Genomic DNA, 24331 nt, shown 5'->3' on the forward strand with positions numbered 1-24331 from the left:
CAATTGGACAACCTTCTTTTTGAGGAGACAAGTGAGCTGAGTGGTGGGCTGTAAACATTCTCTCATAACTAGACTGCATTGTTACACTGACTTCCATGAAGGACAGTGTTACAACTTACAGCTGTCAACCAGACGAACAGCTACGATCAACCTCTCCTATACCTGTAATCCTTGAGTTTAGAGTAGAATCCATGAACGTAATGTCTTGCATATCATCAATCATTAGTTCATGGATGCCAGCTACTTTATACATAAAATGTGGCTTAAAAATGTTAATATTTTAATCTCCCAAATCTGATAACCGTAGATAGGAAACTCAGATTCAAAGACGATGTTCTCCATTCACATATCATGTGGGGTATTAAGCAGAAATGTCCTGGACTGAGAGGTCCCTGAACTGCTAGTCCAAACTGCGACGCCAGCAGTGAGGTGTTCAGCCCAGGTACCTGACCACCAGGAACATGAGCACACAGGTGATCAGCATGCCTCCCACCATGACAAACTTATCCTGGGTTGCCCTCTTCTCAATCAGCCTCATCACTGTGTTGGACAGGCCCAGCATGTTAGCCACATCCAGCATCTTCTTATGAGTCCCCTGTATCAGAGAAGCACATCACATCGATGCATCATTGAAAATGCGCAGGGGCCCACTGCAGATGGGAGGATATACACTGTGAGTCCAGAGAGGCTCAGATCCCCCTCCTTCAGGCAGGCCATGAGACTGTGGTGCTCACCGGACACACCCTGATAACAGGAGGACATCAGCTGGGCTGGGGAGGAAGATCTCCTCCCTGGAAACATGGACTCAGCTGGTGACCACACTCATCTTGTCTAGTACACACAGCATACCTAGCACACACACATTCATCTTGTCTAGTGTGCACACACCATACCTAGTACACACACACACACACACGCGCATCTTGTCTAGTACATACACTTTCATCTTGTCTAGTGTGCATACACACACACACACACACATTATACCTAGTACACACACCTATGTCTCTCTCTCACTGTAACACCAAGTATTCCTTGGCAAGTTTCCATGTGCATCTCTCACACACACACACACACACACACACACACACACCTTTAGTGTGCCCCTCTGGTCCCTCAGGCCACCAAGGATGCTACCGCCACTGCCCAGGAGGTCATCCATGCCTCTGTGTGCGTCATGGAGGCTGGAGTTGAACTGGAGTGTCTCATCTATGGGTATAGAGGTGTCTGCATCCTGTAGGGACAATGACATTGGACACAACATTCATTATTCCTCAGGAACTACCATTTGGACTTAAATGGTCATCTGTTTGACTACGCGGTTAGACGTTGCGATGTGTTGTTCACTGTGTAGTTTGTCACTGTAGTGCTATTGTGATGTGGTGTGAGACTGACATTGGTTGTGAAGGTGCGACTCATGAGTTCCTCCCTGTCTCTGTCCTGGGCCTCTCTGGAATAGCGCCGGTGCTGGAAGTTCCTCAGGGCTGTCTGGAGGTGCTGGACGTCGTACTTGAGCTGGTCCACCCGTCTTGGGACGAAAGAAAGAAAACAAGCCATTAGAGCGTCTGTGCCTTGAGACCTGAATGTGGCGTCTGACGTATTTCAGAAGTACGGTTTCATCATTCGGGAATTTTTCCCTCCCCTTGTCCTCTGTGAAAAGATTTTCTTCATGACAAACGCGAGTCATTAAATCGCCATCCTTCCCCATCTGAACTGGCTGGGAGGAGGAGGAAGCACCTGAAGCCCCCCCCCCTGAGCATCACCTGTGCCTGGCTCTCCCCTGCAGCCCCACCAGAGCTGTCCTGAGATCAGAGGCCTGCTGTGGGATGGGGAGCAGAGTGTCCCCCGGGGCCTGTTTACCCAGCTCAGAAGTGACGCCTTCCCCAACGCAGCAGGAATGCTGGTGATGACGGGGCTTCCGAGGGAATGTTTTCTCAGAGCCATGTTGCCACAGGGCAGAGGAACACTGCCGGTTTCATCTGGTCCACCCAGCCCATCTCTCTGGGAGACAAGCCCGCACCCTGCCACCTGCGTGCTCCTCGGTCAACACCTACATGTTTGGACTTACAGTTTAGCATTTTGGCGGCGGTTAGGTGGTTCCTTGCTGGCCAGGATCTCCAGACGCTCCAAATGACTGAAAATCTGATCAATTCTGGCTTGCAGCTCATTCTCCAACACTAGGAAGAGGAAAAAAAGAGAGATTTAAATTTATTTTTTAATCTTGCATTAAAAATGTATTCATTGAAAAGTTCCTATAAATGTTTGACGACAGACACAGCGATTCACATGGTCTCATAAGCAGTCAAGGGCTTGTCAAAATGTCAGTCACGCCAATTCAGGTGAATCGGCGAGGGGGAAGTAAACAAGCCATTTCCTATAACTCATGAGTTAATGATCTGTGGTAAAACAAAAGGCCATGTAAATAAATAATCTTTAGATAAAAGGCAAATCAAGCACTGATTCTTATTTGAAGTTAAGATATGAATCAGCAGCTGTTACACCCTTCATTCAATTCTCAGACTGTCGAGATTAAAGATACTACTTGACTCCATGGTGACAGAGCTGTGCTATTGGGAAGCTTTTATCTAACAAAAGGACCAGAGCCATCTTGTCCCTCCACCCTTCTCCTTCATCCTGAGTAACCTTCAGACGCTCGCCCTTCAACAGTCCTGCAACATGCAAAATGATGTCATTGTCACCGCCAGCCATCTGGCGGCAACCACTACAATCTTGGAGAAGCCCTCCTAGCCCTCTCTTCCTCCACCCCTCTACTTCCTGCCCTGGCACCAGCCTGGCTCACAGCACACCACCCACTTCCCAAAACAATCAGCAAGACACAGGCTGACCTGACATCTGGCACACAGAACTACAAACAACTTTCTCCCTACTCCTGTACTGCTATGTCACTAGGGTGCCCTGCCTCTTGCTTTCAGTATACAAGTGTCCAATCCTTGAAATTCCAGGGAAACACAGGCATTTTGACACAATATGTATAATTGTACTTATTAATAGTTGTGTCACAACTGGATCCCTTGCATTTCAAATATTAGATGCTTGAATATCAGCATTGGCTAAGAGGTAAGTAGACAACTTACAGTGGACAGACTGACGATCTGTTGACTCCAGGCGCCCCATGTAGGATTGCACCTCTTGGATTTGCCTAGCATAGTCAGGAGAGAAGAGTCACAATTCAAACAAGTGTTATTGATTTATGAGAAGAGAGATGTGAAAAAAATCTAAAGAAGAGGAACTGACACATAACGTGAACTTCCAGTTAATGCATGTCTACTGTTGCACTTTTAACAACAGTTTACTGAACCGTTGACTTAGGACATTAGTCTAGCTATCTTGAACGATTTACGTCTTATGATTGTTGCCATACAACATTAGCTAAATGATACAAATTATATCCCAATACAAATATTAGCTAGTTAGCTACTGTAGCTAACGTTAACCTGACGTTAGCCTAGCTACACTGACTTGACTTGTAAACTGGACTAGAATGATAACTTGACACACGTACTTGTTCGTCTGATGATACAATGTCTCCATTTTCCTTTATCTAACTACGTTCCACAAGACGTATTTTTCTTGGTGTGTATTATGTAGCCTACCACTTTCGCACCGGTTTACTATTTTGAACAGCTAAGTAGCCTTTAGCAATGCCCACGTCATCAGTACAGAGTGTATACGGAAGTTAAAGGGCGGAAGTTGTATACACACAAACTAGATCCAGTCAATCCAAAGCACGACAGGAATCGTAAACCACTATTTTCATTGAACCTAGGTGGACCACCGGAAAATAAAAACGTTTATAATGAAGTTGGCTATATTTTATTGTAAAATACTGGTCTATATGTTTTTTTTATTTTCCGGGTCCATTTGCCTCGAGATGGCATGTTGTCCTCTGAGTAGATTGGATCTAGGTCATAGAAGAAGAAAAAAACGTCCTGTCGTCACAAGGCACGCAAGTAAAGCACAGAGAAAGCAATACATGTAACTATAACGACAAAATATTTTACATATCAAGCAGCAAGTGACATTTAATGTACCTGGAATTTAATCATATATCAAAGTCATAAATGTTACCCCACACAACGTTTTGGGTTGGATATGCATTACCATGCATAAATAATAAGCATTTTTATGCTTAAGTTATCATAACAAAGTATGGACATTTATATCATATTTCATATCCTGAGGACACTGAATCAGTGACAGTAATGATTCTGTTCACACAAAATCCCATCCACCTCAGCCTGACTAGACTTTAAGGGAGGCATGGCTATCTGATGAAGAGAAGACATGTGACAGGAAAGACTTAATGTGAAGATGTCTCCAGGCTAGGTTTTGTCAGTACAGCCTGGCTTTGTCTAATTATCCCTTTTTCCACAGATTGGTGTCGGAATACGCCAGTCTGTCCATCCAAGAGCAGTCACAGGCACCAACAATAATCATATCAAACTTTCCATGGGAAGAGGAGATTGGGAGATGTCATGAGCGCGGCACCCAGGATGAGCGCGGCACCCCGGATGAGCGCGGTCAGGTGATGGATTGTTTGTGAAGCTGCCTGTCAGGTGTTCGTGCTCTCTCTCTGTCACCGAGTGTGTGAAAGAGACATGATTTCATTTCTCAGCGTAATCTGACTGGTGTTTTTCCTCAGAGCTTAACAATAGCTTCTTTGGTGATCCAATAGAGAGAGAATCATCCTGGGGGCACTCTTTGGCACCCTTACAAAACCACACCTCAATCACTTCTCTCCCACTCTATCTGTATCACTAGGGATGCATGAGGTGGGTAGAGCTATAGATGTCTCCCTTGACTAGAGTCTACTGAGTGTGTAGGGCAGGGAAACATCGCTGGTATTTGTGCCTGTTTATATTTTGTTTACCCCAGGCCACATAGCTGACAAACATGAAGGTTACCTCTAACTTTTGGTGGAGGCTTGACAATTGTCTCTCCAGGCTACACACTTCCCAGAACAGAACCCTTCCTAACCTACCCCCACATGTCAAAGAACTTGATTCCTTTTCATGCCAATTCTTGCTTCTGCTTCTCACCATTCTGAGTTGTCATAACAGTTGCCCAGGGCAGTAGGATATCTGCAGGTTTAACTTCGAGCTCAGACGAGAAGGGTAAGAGAGAAAAAGGGAGAGTGGGGCCCCTACAGGGCCTTTGGCAGTGTGTATTTGCCACTTGCCAAAGTCACAGAGTCCTCACTATCTGTCCTCTATCTTTCAGCCCTGGAGAAAGGATGAGCTGAGCTTACCGGTCTTCCCCCACACCTGAGCTCCACAGGGACATGCAGGGTCCTAGACGCCAGGTGTGGGACCACTCCTGTCAGACTGACCAAGTGATTTTCAACCTGTTTGTGGAGGAAACTCACAATTGTTAAATTTAGACTCAAATATGGATTTTTGGGACCGAGAACATGTCGATGATTTGTATGGGTTGGCAGGTTTGGATACATGCGCTCTGGATTGGGCTGGAGATGTTCAAAACTTTGTGTGTGGCCCCAACAGAGACACTGTTGCCTGATCTCAACCTTGGTACCCTTGGGGCCTCGAAAAACTGGTTTCCTGGAACCAGAGAAGATTTTGAGCTGGATCAGTCTCCCTCTCCTGGCTAGACACCATGGCAGCAGGGTTATTGTTAGGCAGAAGAATGCTCCCACAGTACAAAATGACAACCCCATACCTTTGCTTGATACATAAAGGGAAATGATATGTTATTAAATCACTTAAAATTAATGCCGTGAATGATGCTCCTTAGATAATGTAATGCATTATAACACTAAAATCATAGCCCTTGAGTGAGCCCAATTATGATAAGCTAAATTGCCTTAGGTTTGGATACCAATCATTTTTTGAAGGCACAATGATCTTCTCATCGTCCAGAAGGAAATGATCCGCTTGTCTTTGAACCTGTGATGAGAGGCTGAATGAAAGCAAACGAGGGCCTGTCAGAGATGAGGGGAGAAATTCATCAACTTTGCCGGGTCCAGACAGAGAGTGTCTTTTTGGCGAGAGAAGTACGCACCCAGCTGCCCACCCATAGAGAGGAGGACAAGTGAGAGGCCCTGAAGATACTGGCTAGTTTCTCTCCTATGCCTGTCTCTTTCTCACACCCTCACCTGGCCCCACTCCTCTTCTGGACTGAGAGAGCATAGAGAGCATGGATCATGCAGCTGTCGGCATGGCACGCACCCACACGCACACAGCCCTGTGGTCATACCACCTACGAGTGGTGACACTTAGACCCCCGAGCGGCCGCTGTCTCGGGGAGGATGAGAGATGACGTCCACCCCCATGGCTCTATGACATGCCGTCTTCTAGCTCACCCAGGGTGGGAACGTAAACAACAACATGGCACAGAGCACCACAGCGGGCTTCCCCTCCCAGGACCATTACACAGACTGACAGCTTCCTAGCCACAGTCATGCACCACCATTTAACCACACTCTTAACATGAAGCCAAGATGTCAGTTGGACTTAGATTGTGGTTGGGAGAGATCAAAATATAAAAACATGACAGATAAGGGATCTTTAATGAATGAACAAAAAGGGCAATTATATTCTGTAAATGCATATTAATCTATATGATAATCTACAGTACAATTACATTGGCTTTAATTATGTGCTCACTTGGATTACTACCATGTTAACACTGTGGTGGAAACTGAATGTTTGAAATAACACATCATTACTTTTCTTCACATTCGGGTACTGTTAGGGACATAATGGATTCAGCATCAGCAGGGGTCGAGTGCTGAGAACAGAGCCCTGGACTTAATCTGTATTTTTTTCTTTTCTGGACTTGTTGATCTGAGAAAGTTTTTGTTTGTGCTTCTAATGGAGGTCAGGATGGAACCCTGTATGTCTGTGTGAGAGATAGAGCAAGTAATGACATAGATATAACAGGAGGAGATGGGGAGCTGTACTTCTCGTATCCTCCTATCGCAGCGGCTGCTATGTAAACCCTGTGCGAGTGTTCCAGGTGTTCCTCCTGACCAGCAATGAAGATCATGGGAACCGCCTCCCACACCAGTTTCCCAGCCTTCAGCTACGAAGGCTAGATTGCTAAGGGCTTACTTCCACATGGAGTATTGGGGGGGGCTACTGCTGGATACAGCAGATACGCTTGTGGGTGGGTGGGTTACTGTTTACCTTTCTGGCCCTGTACGTGCCTTATATTTACATAGTTACTTTTACTATGATTCCAGTTCTGTGCTCCGTACCTTTGGCTTTCTTTAGACGGGACTTCAGCCCAATGCAGACAATGTCCTCCAACATTAGTCTGGCAATTACATACCTGCAGCAAAACTCACCTCAGTGAACCTGAGGGATGTCCTGTCAGCCCTCGTCAAGCTTTGCTAACCTCTGCCTGGGAGGTCATCTGTATAACACCTATGTCCACTCTCTTTACCTTTACACCTGACCCCCCCCCCCCCTCCCCGCCCCCCCTCCCCACCCAGCCACCCCCCCGCTTCAGAAGTAGGCCTCTCCATACAGGTATGCACTCACCCTTGTCATAGCTCTAGGCAGTGCATGTTCTTGTTGTGGGTTGAGCAATTGCATTAGTCATTTCACATTCCAAATTCCTACCCCATGCCGTATCCCCGAACCCACTCTCTCTCCTGCTCCTCTGCAATCTATCCATCTCTGTTCATCCTTTCGTCGAATCAGTTCTTTCCAGTGTTAGGGCCATGCTCATGCTATCATTCTGCCTCAGCGGTAGGATACTAAGACTAGACGCTTGACCCGAGGGTTGAGGGGTCATATTTCAAGAGGCGACCCTGCTTTGTGTCCTGCAGCAAGGTAGGTCGTCAAACCTGCTGCGCTTCAGTTAACATCTACTGTACTCACACAAATGAGTAATGTATAAACCTGAAAGCTATGTCGAGTTGCTATGGATAAAGGCATTCGCTAAGCAACGCAAATATAATATCTAAAATGTCTCAGCCCTGAGCGCTATTAATCTTCATCCTTCAGAGTATGGCACACAGGTCCAGCATTGTAGCCGGCAACTGAACCGGGCCAACACAGATACACAGGAGATAGTGTTACTGCCACCGTCACCCTACATTGTGTATGTCAGTCATGTCGACGTGGTACCTCAGGATGACTGTGAGGATTTAGAGCAGATCCAGTCTTCCTGGCCACCCTCACACACCCGCATAGAAATCCCGACCACAAACACACGTTATCCCGAACCTGCTGATCACAGGCGCACACGAACCAACGAACATCACATACAGTATCGACGCAAAGACATTACTTTGCCCTTACCTGTGTAGAGTCAGCGCCCTCCCCACCCCCACCCCCCCCTAACACACACATATTGATGCATGTTGCCCCCACCACACGCAGCCCCAGTCCTGTCCCCGGGGGCTTGTGCGTGAGAAGCCGGCTGTGGACAGAGCAGCCCTCATCACTGCACCCCCTCCTCTCAGGGCAGTGGGGGAAATGAAGGCTTTAGGAGTTCATTATAAAACAACAACAGCAGCAGGGGATTGGTCTCCTGGGGGCTCCGAACCATCCCCTCTCATCCTCCCATCTCCCTCTCTCTTTCTTTGTGTTTCTCGGTATCTCTCTCCCACCATCCGCTTCACTCTCGGTGACCTCCTCTTTTTTTCACTCCATCGCCCTCTCATATTATTTGCCCTCTCATATTATTTTCATAAAGGTAAATGTTGATAAACGGTCATTAGATAGCAGCTCTGATTCAGCAGGGTGTATCATACTAACCTGTGGTCAGTGTGATGGTATAATTAGTTGCAGTAGGGTATCTTGAAGAGAACAGCGATGTCCCTGTCTGAAAACTGTGGTTAGGGATAAACATCAAAACCCTCGATGATACACTGGTGAAGATTAGAATTAGGTCAATGCCTCATACACAGTAACCCTCTGTGTGTTGTGGTCTCAGTGGAGAGTTTTGTGTGGTATCTGAATCTGATGTAGAGTGATCATTAACATAAACATGTCATTGTAGAAGTCACATTAGATTGCTTGTGGTGGGGTCAAATGCAATGATGTCTTTGTTCACAACATTCCTCTGTATCATCATCTCTGTCATTATCATCACTATTACTATTGTCATCATGGCTGGTGCATTCTGCCAAGGGCCGAACACCTGTGTGTGTGTGCGTGTGTGTGCGTGCGTGTGGGTGCACGTGCAGCTCCCCTCCCAGGGAGGGAGACCACAGCCATTTCAGATGAAAAGGAGGGCAGGGCAGTGGGATGAGGAAGTGGTTTTACTGGAGCGCTTGCGTGAAGTGCTCTGAGCAGGTGCCCAGCTTCCCTTCACCTCCTCTATCACCGTCGGTTTCCACGGGACTGAATGAGCGAGAATGTTGTCGAGTGAAGGGTACAAAACTTTTACAAACAAGAGGAACAAGTCTTTCTTACAAATGTATGTGTTCATTTATTTATCTTAATTGCTTTTAAATAAGAATACATCTTAAAATAAAATAAAAAACAAAAACAAACATTGTTACAGTATTTAGCTATGACCCAGTTAAACATTTTTGTACATACATGTAATAGAATAGAATGTTAATTTCATGACGGATGCAAAAGCAAGTATCTGCAAGGCACATAAATCATTATGATAATTGCCCAAAGACCAGGTGTGAGGTAGAAATATAAGATTCCACTGTGTCATGCTTGGATCCCTGGTATGAGTTATATTCACGAGTACAACTCTGCAACCTTGTACAAAAAGCACAAACTCACACTATGAACCGGCACAATGATCCTCTGAAAATGATCCATGTCTACAACCCTTGGGGCAGTCAGAGATGCACCTTTGACCTGCACACATGGACCGACGGGGAGCTTTTGTGTAGAGGAATGAAGAAGTAAGTGTAGCTATTTACTCTGATTGGTAATTGGGAAAATAAGGAGCATGATTGGTACATTTCAAAGGCATTAAACAACACCGATTTGCCTGAATTAGCCTCTTTAGAGAGAACTGTTTGAATTGGTCAGGGAAACCAAGAGCCCTTTACTTGAAAGCACAGAACAGTGCATGCAGATGTACACCCCTTTATAAACCAAGTATAGAGATTTGGTATGTTCTTTACACAGTTGAGGAAAATACAAAATTGGCATGTTTCATAGACATTGTCCCCCTCACTTTGAGTGAGTCCCTTTGTGTTTTTCTTTGCACAGTAGAGCAGACATGCAAACATTTCCATAGACATTTCCATAAGAGCAACTGAAACTAAGTCTGTTTACCACACAAAAACCCTATAAATACATAGTGAAATACTTGATGAAAATGCCATACTGACTAGTCATGATGAAAAAGCACCATGTGCTGACATTATACCCATCTCCAAATATCAAAGGATTAAGTTAAATCCGAATTCATGTGAGAGAATCATCAGTATTGAACCATAAAAGTTAGTTTTTCTCTCCTAAGGAAATGAAGAGAGTGTACAAAGTCCACATACAGTAAATACATTACACTGAACTAGTTGGAAAAGTGCTGCTTTTTTCATTATACTTGTACTGAATGAACAATTAAACTGTTCCACAGCAGGAAATCAGACATAAAAAGACAAATAATTCAATGCATCCAATTCCTTTTAGGCTGTTTACTGCAGAACCATTGCTGATGCTCTACATTTTGATAAAGCCCTGAAGCACAAAGCCGACCCAAAGCTACTGTCAGAGCCACCCCACATTTCCACATTTGGAGAGGCCAAATAAGGCTTCCAGCCCGGTACCTAGTACCCCCCACCCCCACCCACCCCAGTTTCCAGCAATACAACCATCCCCCTCGCTCCTGAGTAATGTCTCAGCAAAGCTATGCTTGATTCAAACGATTGGCCAATAATGAACAACAGCATGACCTTGTTCAGATTACGTGCTCTTCTCAGGATAATATTTACTTCATCTGGGAAGACGTGCTTACATGTCAAATCCCTCAAATCAGTGTCTATGAATGGTTGCAGTTCAGCAATTTGGAGTGTCATTAGACAGTTTTCAGTGGAACAAAACCCGGCAAACTTTCAATAACTTTCTTTCTCATTCTCTTACTTCAAGTGTTCCTTCCCTTACTTCCAGCCTTGACTATGCTTGACATAGCTCCTTTGTTTAAATCCCCACCGTCTTATTGCTCTCCCATATCTCTTCTTTCCCTTTATCAGTGTTTTTTGCAGGTGTAGACCTCCTCCTCCCTGACGCAGGTTTGACACTCCACGTGGCAGCACCAGCGCACCTGGCAGTGGCATGAGAGGGTGGTGAGGCGCATGGCTGTGTTGTAGCCTCTCCCACAGCACAGGCTCTGGCAGCTGGTGTCCTTGGCACAGGAGCGTCCGGCCGTGCCCAGGGAGTATCGCGAGGGCCTGCAGAAGCTGGGGGAGTCTTCCAGGAAGACCAGGTCCGTCGAGCGGAGGTTCTGGCCATGGCGCCTCGGACTCGCGAGTTCCGTCGCCCCGGTGGCAGTGTTGGTGACACTCAGAACCCGGATGGCCGTGTCGTAACGGAACTTGAGCAGCCGTCCGGTGTCGTGGAACGGCGACAGCTGCTTCCAGCAAGTCCTCACAGCGCAGGATCCAGAGACGCCATGACACTTACATGTTGTCTTCAGTCCACTTTTCACTGCCTAAGAGGGGGTGGGGGAGGGGAAGAGTTAGAGATGTCAGTTCCTTGAGTCTGATTCATGACCTTCTTATCTTGGCTGCCTATCAAGTCAGTTTCCTCCAGGGAGGGAGGAGGTTGGTGGGTCGAGGGAGGAGAGGAGGTTTGGGGCGGATGGTTTGGTAGTAGTCAGCCTTTAGCCCATCTCGGTTCCAAAGGTTTAGATGATGGATTGAGGGGGATCTGTTCAGCATGCAGTATTTCATTTACCTGACATCGCTCACTTGGACAGCGCCCTGCGGATTCATTTTTTCAATGTGTTGAAACTAGCTCTTTCTGTCTGCTTCTGTCTGCTTCTCTCCTGTCTCTCTTCTCTGCCTGGGGCATGGGGCACAAGCAACACAGACAGTGGAATCTCTCCACCCTGTTCTTTGTGCGTGTCTGTCTGCTCACGGAAAAATGTGATGAGAAGACAGAGGAAGAGAAGGTGAAGTCGGGTTAGCAGTTGACGATGCTCTGCCTTTGGTCAAGAGGTCACTCAGGATTAGAACGATTCAGCCAACGAGGGTCTGTGAATCAATGATTGGCAGGGACAGGACATGTGGCATGGCGTTCAACATAACGCGTGTGTGTGTGGGGGGGGGAGGAGGGGGGGGACCCAAGGGCTACTTTGGGGTTGAAGAGTTCTGCACAGTTCCACCCACCTCAGGTATGAGACCCTCAGGGCCGGCAGAGATCATTACTGGATGATAGGAAGAGGGTGGGGGGGGGGGGGGGGGGGGTGTCAAGAGTGTCCAAACACCTCCTGATTTGAACAATGACTCGACTAGTCGCTACTGAGTTGTTTAGGTGTAGGATGAGGAAGACGCTCAACTCCATGAAGATCAGATAAGACTGACTGCTTCAGTTCCTCCTGTTGTTTTTCTCTCTGAAAGGGGTCTAGCCTACCTGAGGTGTAAGATAAATGGGAAGAGCCCGGGGGCTGGCTGATTCTAAGCTACATACATGGTGGTTAGGAACATCATGTGGATTTATGAACAGCGCGGTACAGCACCATACTGGAAAGAAATGCTTGCTCGTATATTAAGAGACCACATTTATAATCGTTCTCTCCGACGGGAAACCTTTCATTTTCTATGGGCCCGCACAGCAAGCTTTATCATGCCTGAAAACACCTGGCTCCACTGAGCCGCCAGCCACCAGCCGTCTGTCTCCTAGAACCCCTGCCTCGCCCAGCAGCCTTCCTTACCCATCAGGACAAGGGGAGATGAGCTGGCAGACACTGGATATGCAATATGGAGGTTCCACAATAATTGAAATAAGGAGATTCGTTGTGTGGCAATGGCATGATATAAATGGAAATGTGTTAAGATTTTTTTTTAACTGTCCACATAAAAAGCAGGAAGAAGTCAGATCCCTTGTAGCTTCGGTAGCTATCCACACTGTCAACACTCACTCACTCACCCGAGTTCCAACGTTGATGTTGTGGGCGTCGATCTGTGCCCTCAGGTCTTTGCTGACCCTCTTCTGGCCCAGGAACTTCTTGAGAAATTTGGTGCTGTATTTCAGGTTGTCTCCACAGACCCCCCACTGCCATGCCTCGCGATGCTGAATGCCAGGGGAGTCATCGCATGTGCACCTCTCCATTCGGCCTGAACTGCATGCTTTGGCCAATGCATGGGACAATGCAGCGGAGGATACTGCCAGAAGAAAGGCTGTCTCTTTGAAGCCTAAAGAGGATATATGAGATTAAAGTTACATGCAGAAAAAGTCCATTCATATTTGTTATTGAAAAAGCATTCAGAAACAAAATTACCTTGATACAAATGCCGATCAAATATTAAGTGATGGTAAATGTTTTACCATACTTTAATAGTATAGTGTTTATTTGTGTAGTATTCTATTCTGCAAAGTAGTTAGAAAACTACACTAAACTGTAGTTTTGTTGAACCTATTGCTTTAGTTTGTTTTCCTTGATATGTAGACGTTTAGTCCTACTTTTAGTATTTAGTATCATAATTCCTTTCAAGGCCTGAAGCTGTAGGTTACGAACTTTTATTTTGTTGGTCAAAATCTATCCCTAGCGGTATATTTTGATACGATTAATTATTATTTTGACTGGGTAGAATTTTTCCCAGATGAAAGTGAGTAATCATGCCGCCCGTTTCCTCTGGGAACGGGGCGCTTTTCCGAGATAAAAATAGCCATCGAGCCCAAGTGTGTTCTGCCGCACTTTTTTGTTTTTTGGCTCTCTAGTCCGTCATTATCCGTGCTGACCTGTTCCCGGATCCTCCTCATGCTTGATGTTGATATCCAAATACTCCAGCGTTTAAAAAAACTGCACGTTTCTTGCGTAGAACCTGGATATTTGATTTTGTAACAGAATGTTTTTTTTATTAAATGTTTTATCTGAAATACTAATTAATGTAGCCTGTAGTGTATATTGTTTAGGCTATTTAAAATTGTGCATTTCTACAATATTGTCAGTATTTCAAATGTTTGAACTTTAGGATAGGTCACTCATTACTTTCATCCCTCTACATTAGACTTACATTTCATTTTAATTTCAATGTTATTCTCTCACCTCTTTTCAGAAGGCTCCCACGTCCATCCAGGCTGCAGTTCCAGCGCTCGTTCCGGAATTGGTAACGGCACTCCAAGAGGCTGAGGCGCACTGATTCACGCAATGTCTCTGCTAGACCCGGTTCGCGGCGACAGAGTCTTTTCTGCCGTCGAGTGAGGGTCATCTGCTCGCATTGTTTTAGGTGAGCTTTTCCAGTTGGTGGTTCGTTTGAGAACGGGGCTGGTAAGAAGACTAATGGCTCTCGGCCTGTCAGCCTTAAAAAGACAAATAAAGGCAGTTGCTAAATTAGTTTCATGTTCTTGATCAACACTCAATATTGTTTGGTTAATTTATGAAGAGACTGGAGATAAACAACATTCCACATTAATACATTCTACATGCCTTGTTTTTAAGTAAAAGTTAACCTCACCAAGGTATGCCACAGTAGTCAGCCAAAACTTTAATTTAGGATACAACACCCTTTACGCACAACCACCGATCTGCGCAATGTCGATTAATTGATAACAATTTTAAAAATGTATATGTAGAAATACAAGTCGTATCGATTTACACATCTATTGTCTATAATTTCGGTCAAACAGTTCCTATAAAAAATTGCGACTTTTTCACAGTCGCTTCCAGCAACTAGATTTTTTTTGCAACATAAATTATGTATTATTTTAAACTATTGGAATAAGTGTCTGTAAATATATAGCTACTAGTCCAAGTTGCCTGGCATGGTTAGTTAATAAGATTGCCATTAGAATAATTTAATTGACATCATGCTTGTTCTTGTGTGCTTCTATATTTTTTTATATATATCAGAAACCTGCAAATGAACAGCCTACTATTATTTTTGGAGATCTTAATTTAAATGTATACATAAACTATGATAATACACTGTGCGTAATTACGCACATGGCTCAAGAACATCGTTAGGCTACTTCAGTAATGAATGTTATAAATTATTATCTCTATCCTGAGGTTTTCAAAACAGCAACAGAAAGATAAATAGTTTAAAGTTTTGATAATTTACGTAAAAAGTTGTCACTGACCCGAAATAAGCTGCAGTATGCGAAAGGAGGATGTAGAATGCAACGAGTCGCAGCAGGCAGGCGGTCCTTGGGAGCCCGGAGCACATGATGAAGGATCGTTGCTGCTCTTCATCTCGCTGATTCTACACTGAGAAAGTATGTGCCGTTTGGTCGGCGCACCTCCTTAAGTGGCCCACACAAACGTTCGGTTTAGTCCACTGCGGCAGGCGCGCTACCAAGAGAGGCAAGGCCACTTGGGAGCCCATCATTTCGCTTCATGCTCATTGGACTCACCCGTTGCTCCACCCCACGGAAACACCACCCAAATAGGATGGAAATGACAGGTGGTGCGTTGACTAGTGAAGAACAAGGTTTAGACGTTTTTACATGTATAGCCTTTGATAAAAGATGTATGCATTTCTCCGGAGCTAACAAGTATTTTGAAAATTGGTAGGCTATTGTGAAATTATATAATTTATATATTATATATAATTAATATTTTTGTGTAATTTGTTCTATAAATCAGTAATTTCGTGTTCAGCTTAAATAAAGGTTGATTTAAACGTATCATGTTGCTTGTGAATTAATTTTTTTAAGACGACATCTATACCCCTATCATTGAAGAAGGAGGATGAATAGGCTACAAACCGCAGAAACATGTTCATAAATTGTACATTGACATGGAGCCCCATCTAGTGGATTGATACACAGTCACATGGTTGATTAGGCCAACAGTAGACGACAGTATTTTGCATCCATCCCAAAGCAGACACAAAATTTAAGTAAACTTAAAATCAGGTATCAACGCAGTTTACTTTGTTTGCGTTTGCCATACTCATTATACTCATTATACAGGTGAAAACTGTCTTTGATTGGATAGTTACATTGTGTTACTTGAGCCTGATCAGTATGGTTGATTTGTAGGCCCAGTCTTTAATTTTGTAGAGCAAATTGAATGATACGTTTTGACAATGTACCGCCCTAAACTGTACATATATTATAACGATTGGGTTGTAGTATTTTAAGGCGGTCTTACGTGACTGATGTAACAAAATGATTGGTCAAGATCCTACTATGCGCAAGGTCCATGACGCGGCTTTCTTGACACTTGTTAAAGACGCCATTTTATTGTTAGTGGTGAACAGGAGCCTAAAGGAAAGATCGAGAAACCGCCACGTAAAGGTACATTTCAAACGCATTTCTTATATTTTCTATAATATTATTCTTTATTCATGGGAACTGCGCACGTTGTGTCCTTCGCAAATTACTTGACCGCAAGCAATTACAACGATTTATCTGTCCACTCAGGATCACCAGGCTAGGTAACGTTAGCTAGCTAGCCGTAGATTATAAGATAGTTAGCACTAGCTAGCTGCCTCGCTAGCGAGATAATGTCAGCTTGACTACTATAGCTAGGTAATCGAGCTGTCATGATCTGTCATATTTATTGAAATTACTTGTGTAAACATCTGTAGGGATAATAATAATAAACAATATGTCGCGGGTTTAGCAACCGTTTGGTTGTTCATTGTCTTTCCGTGTTGATATTTCTTATCAGCTAACATAGCAGCTAGTCCTAGCATAGTAGTTCGGTACGTATAACACAGTCGCTGGCTACAGTACCTAGCTAACATTGTTAGCTAGCACTAATCAATGTCTGAATTTGCTGACCATTACTACTAAGTCCATTTTACGTAGCTATATAAACGTTTGGTAGTTGTAGTACTTTGTCTAACATATTATCCCAAACCCTGCGACCAACAGCATTGAACCATGTTGAGGAAGCGTCGCTGTCGCTGGATGGCTTAAGAGCTAGCTGTTTTATAATGCTTCAGATAGTTGGCTAATTAAGTTACTATTCAAACTGACATTAGAAATCTTCAAGTGTACTCCCCCGGTTGGTAAAAGTTATGAGTGGCACTAGCGTCATGCATTGCTTTCCAACGATGTTCACAAGTATAACCAGATCCGCTTCAATGCGCACCGTATTTAATATAGCCTACGTCGTTAACAGATTCAACATAGCATAATCAAGTAATACATTCACTCCTTACACTTAAATGGACAATAGAAATATGTATTTTTGATACATCTGGGAACTTTGAGGTTATGCATCTCATGTGAAGATCTGCAGACATGGATATGTCACACCCCCTTGTCCTGTGTCCATCAATTATTAATCCACAGTGGCTATGCTGAATTTTTCACGAAGTTCTCTCTGTAACTAGAATCTCTTTGAAAGTGTCGCCCACCTAGTAAACATCAACACTTGTCTAACAGCCCACAGCTCATAGCTAACATATGGCGTATGTGGGATATTACACAACTTAGCAAGCAGTCTGATGACTATGACCTCCCACTGGTCTCCTCCTATTACCGGTTTCCTTAGAGGAACAAGCATTCCTTTCTGTAACCTACTTTTTTATTTTGCTGGAGGAACAGCATGGACAGTCGTACATTTAAGAATCTGCGAGGCCTAGAGACCCTGGGAATGTCATACATTCCCTGGGAGTCAGGTGGCTGAGCGGTGAGGGAATCGGGCTAGTTATCCGAAGGTTGCCAGTTCGATTCCCTGTCAAGCCAACTGACGTTGTGTCCTTGGGCAAGGCACTTCACCCTACTTGCCTCGGGGGAATGTCCCTGTACTTACTGTAAGTCGCTCTGGATAAGAGCGTCTGCTAAATGACTAAATGTAAATGTAAATACATGTCACTGTTTCATATATGTTTTCCCAAAAAGCTTGGTTGTTTGTCTTCCTGATCAAATGTGTAGGCGTCGCTGCTATTAGTGACGTCAGGTATCAAATAAGAGCCTCTCCCATCTTTTGTTTGTCAAACAGTCACCGTTTAAAAGGGATTGTACATTTCTTCCAATGCAGCTTGTGGTTGTTTTTTGTTCTGCTGTTCTTATGCTATTCCTTTTGAACATATCAACATGTGTCACAACCTGGAATCCAGAAGGCAGGAATAACTTTGTCCCTTAGAGTACAGGTCAGAGGCTTTCATTTCTGTCTGCGCTTGAGTCTTGAGTGGAGAAGTTTTCATTGGTGTTTGACTGACATCATAGTTTAATTCACTGGATAATTCAACAGTATGTCTCTGCTTACAGGTGTGCTGTTACCTGTCCCATATTCAGTCTCTCAAACTGGTTCCTCTTTCCTCTGAGCACTGGTCTATATTTTCCATGTCACTAGCTTCATTGTGTGCTTCCCCTTGAGCTCCATGGCAATGACAGGCTCTCTTTGTTTCACCCCAGGCATTGAGGTCTCACTGGGGTCTCACTAAACTCAGCACGTCTTCCTCATTGGTTATTAACAAGTCGACGAGCATTTCTATCATGGGCGATCTAATTGACGGATTCGATTTATTCAGGATTAGCTGTGTTCTAGCTTTCAGATGTTTTGCAACGTTCATACTCTTATGAGGGATTGTACTGGTGTATTATTGTAGAAAAGATGAACGATGACAACCATAGTAATAACTTAATAGATCATCAAAGCATAGTAGTCATAGCATGAACGCTCAAGCACACAAGGTTGCGTGAAAGTTTACGTTAATACTCCAAGTTACACGCTAATGTTTTCTATATGATGTCACTCAACCAGCCGGGCTCTATCTTGGGCGAGCCTAATATTTCCTCTTGTGCAATTGGTAGACGGGATGAGCGGTGGGAAAACCGGTCTGCGGGTGTCTTGTTAGGTTCCCAGTGTGACTGTGACATGACCCGCTCTGCCTCTGGCTATGAGTACACTGCAGTGCTATTGAAATGGTTTAAGGTCTGTTTCATAAAGTACACACTTACAGGGTAGGCCAATACCTTAACATAACCTGTGCCGGAGAGCAGCTTATTACTAATGTATATGGCTAAGTGTACTACAAATGGTATACTTTGTGTGATTATGGATGTTTTGGCTTAGTGGCATCTCTGAACCGTGTACATGTGTCATAGAACTTTGCAGCCGGTTCCCTTTAAATTCCACACACGTGGATTTTATATATGCACATGCCTGTTTGTGTAGAATATGAATCAGGCTTAACCTGTTGCTTTATCGTGTGTGTGTGTGAGACCCAGAGGCGCTGCAAGAGTGCCCATTGTTAAGACACTAAATCAACACAGACAGGGATGAATGCTTTTCTCAGCAGTTTTCTACTCCCTCAGTATTACACTGATATTCCTACCTCACACAGGGACGCAGTATGACATTCCTACCATCAAAGATACATTAGCTGTCTCACCGAGCAAAGAAGGAATGTAGCAATACAGGTTATATTCAAGCTTTTATGTGATACTGTGATGAGCTCGTTAAATGCTTTTCTACCTCCTCAATCCCTCTTTTGATGTCTCTTGTTCCAGATTAGTCAAAATGGGGAACATGTTTGCAAATCTGTTTAAAAATCTCTTTGGCAAGAAAGAGATGAGGATTCTGATGGTGGGTCTGGACGCTGCCGGGAAGACCACCATCCTTTACAAGCTCAAACTGGGAGAGATCGTTACCACAATCCCTACCATCGGTGAGTTTAACCTCCCCACCCACCCTCATGGCCCCAGGAACACATCCTCTGTCCATGGACCCGTTCAGATTTCATGCTGTCTAGGCTCCTGTCTGTGTTCGGTCGGCCTCTGTCTCACGTGCGGGGGTCGAAATTAACTTTGTAAACTCAGCCACATCCTCCCTGCATGTAATCACTGCCCACATGCCCGTATATGCTGCCCAAAGCTGCCCTCAGGCCATGAAGTAATGAGAATGGGGCCCGAGCAGGAGCCGTCGGCTCATGGTCAGAGCCGACATCTTCAGGAGGCGCAGGTCTGCTTCTGGAGCACATGTCACCCGCGGATCTCACGCAGACAGCTTCCTGCCGCCGTGCTGCCAGGCCTTAAACAGCCTCCTGAAAGGCACCGTTATGTCACAAGAGGCTATGTACTTGCCCAAGAGAAAGACCATTGAATTGACATTGAACTCTGGTGAACGTTGGTGCGTTGATGTTATTGACATTATGACAAATGGCCTTATTCCCTGACCTCAATCCTGCCCACTCCGCTCTCCTGCCCCTCTCATTCCCTCCTCAGGTTTTAACGTAGAGACGGTAGAATACAAGAACATCAGCTTCACAGTGTGGGATGTGGGCGGTCAGGACAAGATCAGGCCACTGTGGAGGCACTACTTCCAGAACACACAAGGTGAGCTCAGACCGTCGCTCCCCTCCATCTCCCTTCACCCTGCCACACTCTGGGCTCCGGCCTGATCTCCCCAATGTTCTGCTTCTCCCCCCCCCCCCCCCCCCCCTCCCTCACACCTCCTGCTGTGCCGCGCCAGGCCTGATCTTCGTGGTGGACAGTAACGACAGAGAGCGAGTGAACGAGGCGAGGGAGGAGCTGGCGAGGATGCTGGCTGAGGATGAGCTGAGGGACGCCGTGCTGCTGGTGTTCGCTAACAAGCAGGTGAGTCGACGCCTGGGCTCGCAGAGAGAGGTCCAGCCGCGCTAGTCGTCTGTGTCGCGGACGCCCGCCAAGCGCATGCAAATCGGTTGTCTTCCGTCTTCCCCCGTCAAACCGATGCCGTCTAATCGAAGAGCTTTGTCTGCCTGTCTCCTCTACCAGGACTTGCCCAATGCCATGAATGCGGCGGAGATCACAGACAAGCTGGGCCTGCACTCCCTGCGCCAACGCAACTGGTACATCCAGGCCACCTGCGCCACCAGCGGGGACGGCCTGTACGAGGGCCTGGACTGGCTGTCCAACCAGCTGAAGAACGCAAAATGATGCATCATTCCACCGTCTTGTCTGTCTGTCTGCCGTCTAGATCTTTGTCTGCATCCGTGCAGTGTGATGAGCGACAGTGCTGGTCCCAGTCCTCACCCGACCCCGCTCCCACCAGCTCCCCTTTTCTCTCTCACGTCATCCTCTGACCCATTGGGACTTTGACCAGTGCTATCCTGATGTTTGTGTGTGTGTGTGTGTGTGTGCGAGCGTGCAACAGTGGATCCTGAGTGTGTGTGTGGGTGTTTGTATGTATGCATGTGTGTGAGGGTGGGTGGGTGCATGCATGTGAGCTGGGAGTGTGAGCATCCCTGCTGTGCCTTTGAACAGGGTTCCTCTCACACCTGTGGAAACGGCTGCATGGCTAACCCCCCTGGACCTCCCCCCCCCCCCCCCTCCCCTCCTGCCTCACCCCCAGGGCATCCCAACATCATTTGGTTTTCGAAAGGCAAAGAAAGACCCAGGATGAGTCTTATGTGTAATCTGAAATGAATAAAGTTTATAGAAATACTAAATGACCTGATTGACATCCACCACTGTTAAGATCTGTTCAAAACCCTTGTTGAAACAACTGTTGAATTGAGACCCCATAACACGCAAGAATAATAACTCAATGTAACCTGTATCAGGTTGGAAAAAAGACAATAAAAAGACCTTTTCCATCCTAGATCCTTCTTTGCATTCTTTGGAAAATCCTATTTTTTGTAATGCCAGTGAACACATCTTATGTCTTGCCCTCCCCCAAACCCTAATTAAAGCTGAAGACATGATTGAGGCAAACCACTCTGCATCTTCAGTTATTATTGTGGCAACTTGTTTGTTTCTAATGGCTTTGGCGCTTGATAAAGCTGTGGGTGGCTGGGTGCACTGTGGGTGAAACAAATTCAGTTGTAAAAACCTATTTAAAGTTAAACCTCATCGTCATCCAGACTGCGTATGTTCTGTCTAATGTTAGAAAGGGTAGCTAAGTCAAAACCAGTGTTCTTGTAGATCCCAACTTAACCTTGTCATCAAGTCTTGAGAACTCATTGATGCAATAAGTTCAGTGTCTGTGTGTGTGTGTGTGTGTATATGTGTTCTGCATGGGAGGGTGTGGTTTGGTGTAGTAAGAGTTTGTGTGTAGAGGGTGGAAGTGGGGTGGGGGGAGGGGTTATGATTTCTGCTGCATTCCTGTCCAATGGAACGCGAGGCCTTTCGAGGGCTGCTCCCACTCTGGCTTTCGACTCGGTTGTTGTTTCCCCTTGTCTATTTTCATTATAGTTTTTAGGACATTCTTATTTGGATTTTCTTTTTGTACAAAGTACCTGGTTTCTTTGTTTAGCATGCGCAGACGAGCCAGGCCTGTAGTCTTGCAGTCCAATAGGCATCATTTGGGTTGACTTAATGAGGGCTGGTTGTGTTTCGGTTGGCTTTTTCAGGTGTTGGCTTTGCAGAGCCTGGCTGCTGTAGGGGCATTCTCCACATGCCTCACTGGACAGTCACGCCTGTCTACTCCCAGTACGGTGTTATTGTTCTGCTCCTCAGCCCACAATCCAAACTGGAGTAAAGATGTTACAAATGCTGGTTTGATCCTTGTTTTCTTCTGTGTACATAATCAGGGGAGCTATTCCTGTCGTTACCACAGGTTTGTGAACATCTTCCTCATGTGAAACATGACCAGCTTGTGCAATACAGTGCTATATAATGACATCCCGAGTTTGTCCATCAAGTTCCCACAGCAAGCCGCACCCATCAGCAATATACTCCCTCCCCTGTCATCTGTGCTGTATTAACGCCACCAGCGGTCACAAAGTGGACTACGCTCCACGTTGTTTGATAGATTATACTGTAACTAACAGAATGGTTTTCTGCGCATCCATATATTCCAAAGGCTTCTGCGAATGTTGGCGAGATACCATAGATCCACTTTAACACCCCTGCTTATTGAAGAAAGCCTTTAAAAAGGTTGCAATTTCACACTGACCTCGGAAGGGATGGACTAGGCTTCTCCCCGATATCTCTGTACAACTGGACAGTTAGATGTTATATTGTTTATTGAACGCTCAGTCTCAGCAAGTTTTGTGAACTAGTACTACTACTTTTGGCCTTTTTTTGTCTGTCAAGATCCTGTAGTTAGTGCTAAAAACCATTGAGTTGAATGGTGAGCATCATTCATGGTATATGGCAAGTAATTAAAGTGTATATGAACTTCTGTATGGAAATGTGTTTTAACTTGACAGTACAATTTAGCTATCCTTGTTCAGATGTGAAGCTTTAATTTTTGAGATAATTTCTGTACAAATGACACAAGAAGGTGTGTGCATATGTTTTCGTTTTGTTTTTCTTAATGATTTCTCTTTGTTTGTAGCTTCTTTTTTTTTAACCCATCTTGTAACTTCTGAGAAATGCACTATAATAAAGATATCTCTATTACAAACTACAGGTCTGATACAGGTTTGATCTCTCCCTATTCTCATCCTTAATCCTTTAACAGTAGAGGGTTAGCTATTACCAGGTGAGCATCAACAGTACTAGTCAGGTGTGAAGCCTAGATTGGATGACATGAGAACTGTAATACTGTTGTCGGCCACAAAGTGACACTGTGACATTCCCTATGAAACAGGACATTTTCTCAAACATCAGTCAATCAAACACTAAACAGCCATCCTTCCTTGAATGTAGTGAATACTGTACAATATTCCCACTTTAGCTCTCATTGACCTTAAATAATTAGCAGGCTGTCCCTGACTGACATGGCAGATTTGACCTGCCCCTGCAGTACACTTTTGTCATTTTTTGAAATGTGCAACAACAAGGTCATCTATAACAATATCATTCTTCAATTTGCTTAGATCAAGCGATGATCCCACCAAGTCTTTTAGGCCAATCTTTCATTACTATTCAAAATCCCAAACCTATCCCTGAGAGGAACCAGTGTACCTTATGAATGTCAGAAATCAGTATGTTATAAGCGAGGTGTTTACATGGATTTGTACACAGGGCTTTCTCAATGCAATGGATCAAGATGAGCATGGAAGCGGAACAATAAGCGTGTAAGTGACCAGTTTAAGACAGAGGAGAGCCTGGGGTCTGGTGTTCCTTAAGATCGACTGTGGTGGATCATCCATGCCCTTAGATTGTCTGTTGCTCTGTTCTGATTCAGTGCAGTATACTATTGTATGGTGATGCTAAATGTCAAATATGATCATTGTCAATGCTGTGGCTAGATTTCGTACAATGTCAGTCATATCAAGACATTTGGAAGCAACGTTTCAAACAGTACAAGACATTGTTCACGTGCATTTTTAGACCGTCTCATCAAAGGGAGGATATGAGATTCCTTGAAAGGGTTCTTGGTGAGGAATGCACCTCAACCCCCAGCTGTGTAAATATAATAAATGCCTCAAGGA

The 24331-nt window shown here is 44.9% G+C and overlaps 3 protein-coding genes across 4 annotated transcripts; 1 reads left to right on the forward strand and 2 right to left on the reverse strand.

Moving 5' to 3' along the window:
* Positions 1-301: 301 nt before the first annotated feature.
* gosr2 (golgi SNAP receptor complex member 2) lies at positions 302-3679 on the reverse strand. Its single transcript, XM_067232952.1, has 6 exons — positions 3524-3679; positions 3096-3160; positions 2069-2177; positions 1396-1528; positions 1094-1234; positions 302-595 (listed from the first exon to the last, which is right to left on the reverse strand). The coding sequence occupies exons 1-6, from the start codon at positions 3550-3552 to the stop codon at positions 434-436; spliced, it is 639 nt and encodes a 212-aa protein (XP_067089053.1). The 5' UTR covers positions 3553-3679; the 3' UTR covers positions 302-433.
* A 7472-nt stretch (positions 3680-11151) lies between these two features.
* Positions 11152-15606, reverse strand: wnt9b (wingless-type MMTV integration site family, member 9B). Its single transcript, XM_067233404.1, has 4 exons — positions 15207-15606; positions 14173-14426; positions 13053-13318; positions 11152-11613 (listed from the first exon to the last, which is right to left on the reverse strand). Exons 1-4 carry the CDS (start codon positions 15290-15292, stop codon positions 11152-11154), a joined length of 1068 nt encoding a protein of 355 aa, XP_067089505.1. The 5' UTR covers positions 15293-15606.
* A 683-nt stretch (positions 15607-16289) lies between these two features.
* On the forward strand, positions 16290-21214 carry arf2a (ADP-ribosylation factor 2a). 2 transcript variants are annotated; one of them, XM_067232517.1, is made up of 5 exons: positions 16290-16367; positions 19539-19696; positions 20253-20363; positions 20500-20624; positions 20784-21214. In XM_067232517.1, the coding sequence occupies exons 2-5, from the start codon at positions 19549-19551 to the stop codon at positions 20943-20945; spliced, it is 546 nt and encodes a 181-aa protein (XP_067088618.1). In that variant the 5' UTR covers positions 16290-16367; positions 19539-19548; the 3' UTR covers positions 20946-21214. The 2 variants fall into 2 exon arrangements, with proteins under 2 accessions (XP_067088618.1, XP_067088619.1); XM_067232518.1 differs by lacking the exon at positions 16290-16367 and adding an exon at positions 18041-18175 and having other exon boundaries at positions 20784-21081.
* Positions 21215-24331: the final 3117 nt, after the last annotated feature.

The sequence above is a fragment of the Osmerus mordax genome, chromosome 3 (genome assembly GCF_038355195.1).
Source record: "Osmerus mordax isolate fOsmMor3 chromosome 3, fOsmMor3.pri, whole genome shotgun sequence".
In the NCBI taxonomy this organism is placed as follows: Eukaryota; Metazoa; Chordata; class Actinopteri; order Osmeriformes; family Osmeridae; genus Osmerus; species Osmerus mordax.

Coding starts and splice junctions, on each gene's coding strand:
- arf2a (XM_067232517.1), top strand. CDS start 19,549: ATGGGGAACATGTTTGCAAATCTGTTTAAAAATCTCTTTGGCAAGAAA. Junction 19,697..20,252: donor TACCACAATCCCTACCATCG/GTGAGTTTAACC, acceptor TTCCCTCCTCAG/GTTTTAACGTAGAGACGGTA. Junction 20,625..20,783: donor TGGTGTTCGCTAACAAGCAG/GTGAGTCGACGC, acceptor CTCCTCTACCAG/GACTTGCCCAATGCCATGAA.
- wnt9b (XM_067233404.1), bottom strand. CDS start 15,292: ATGTGCTCCGGGCTCCCAAGGACCGCCTGCCTGCTGCGACTCGTTGCA. Junction 14,427..15,206: donor CATACTGCAGCTTATTTCGG/GTCAGTGACAAC, acceptor TGTCTTTTTAAG/GCTGACAGGCCGAGAGCCAT. Junction 11,614..13,052: donor ACATCAACGTTGGAACTCGG/GTGAGTGAGTGA, acceptor ACCCCCTCTTAG/GCAGTGAAAAGTGGACTGAA.
- gosr2 (XM_067232952.1), bottom strand. CDS start 3,552: ATGGAGACATTGTATCATCAGACGAACAA. Junction 3,161..3,523: donor TTGTATCATCAGACGAACAA/GTACGTGTGTCA, acceptor TGACTATGCTAG/GCAAATCCAAGAGGTGCAAT. Junction 1,529..2,068: donor CGCCGCCAAAATGCTAAACT/GTAAGTCCAAAC, acceptor TTTCGTCCCAAG/ACGGGTGGACCAGCTCAAGT.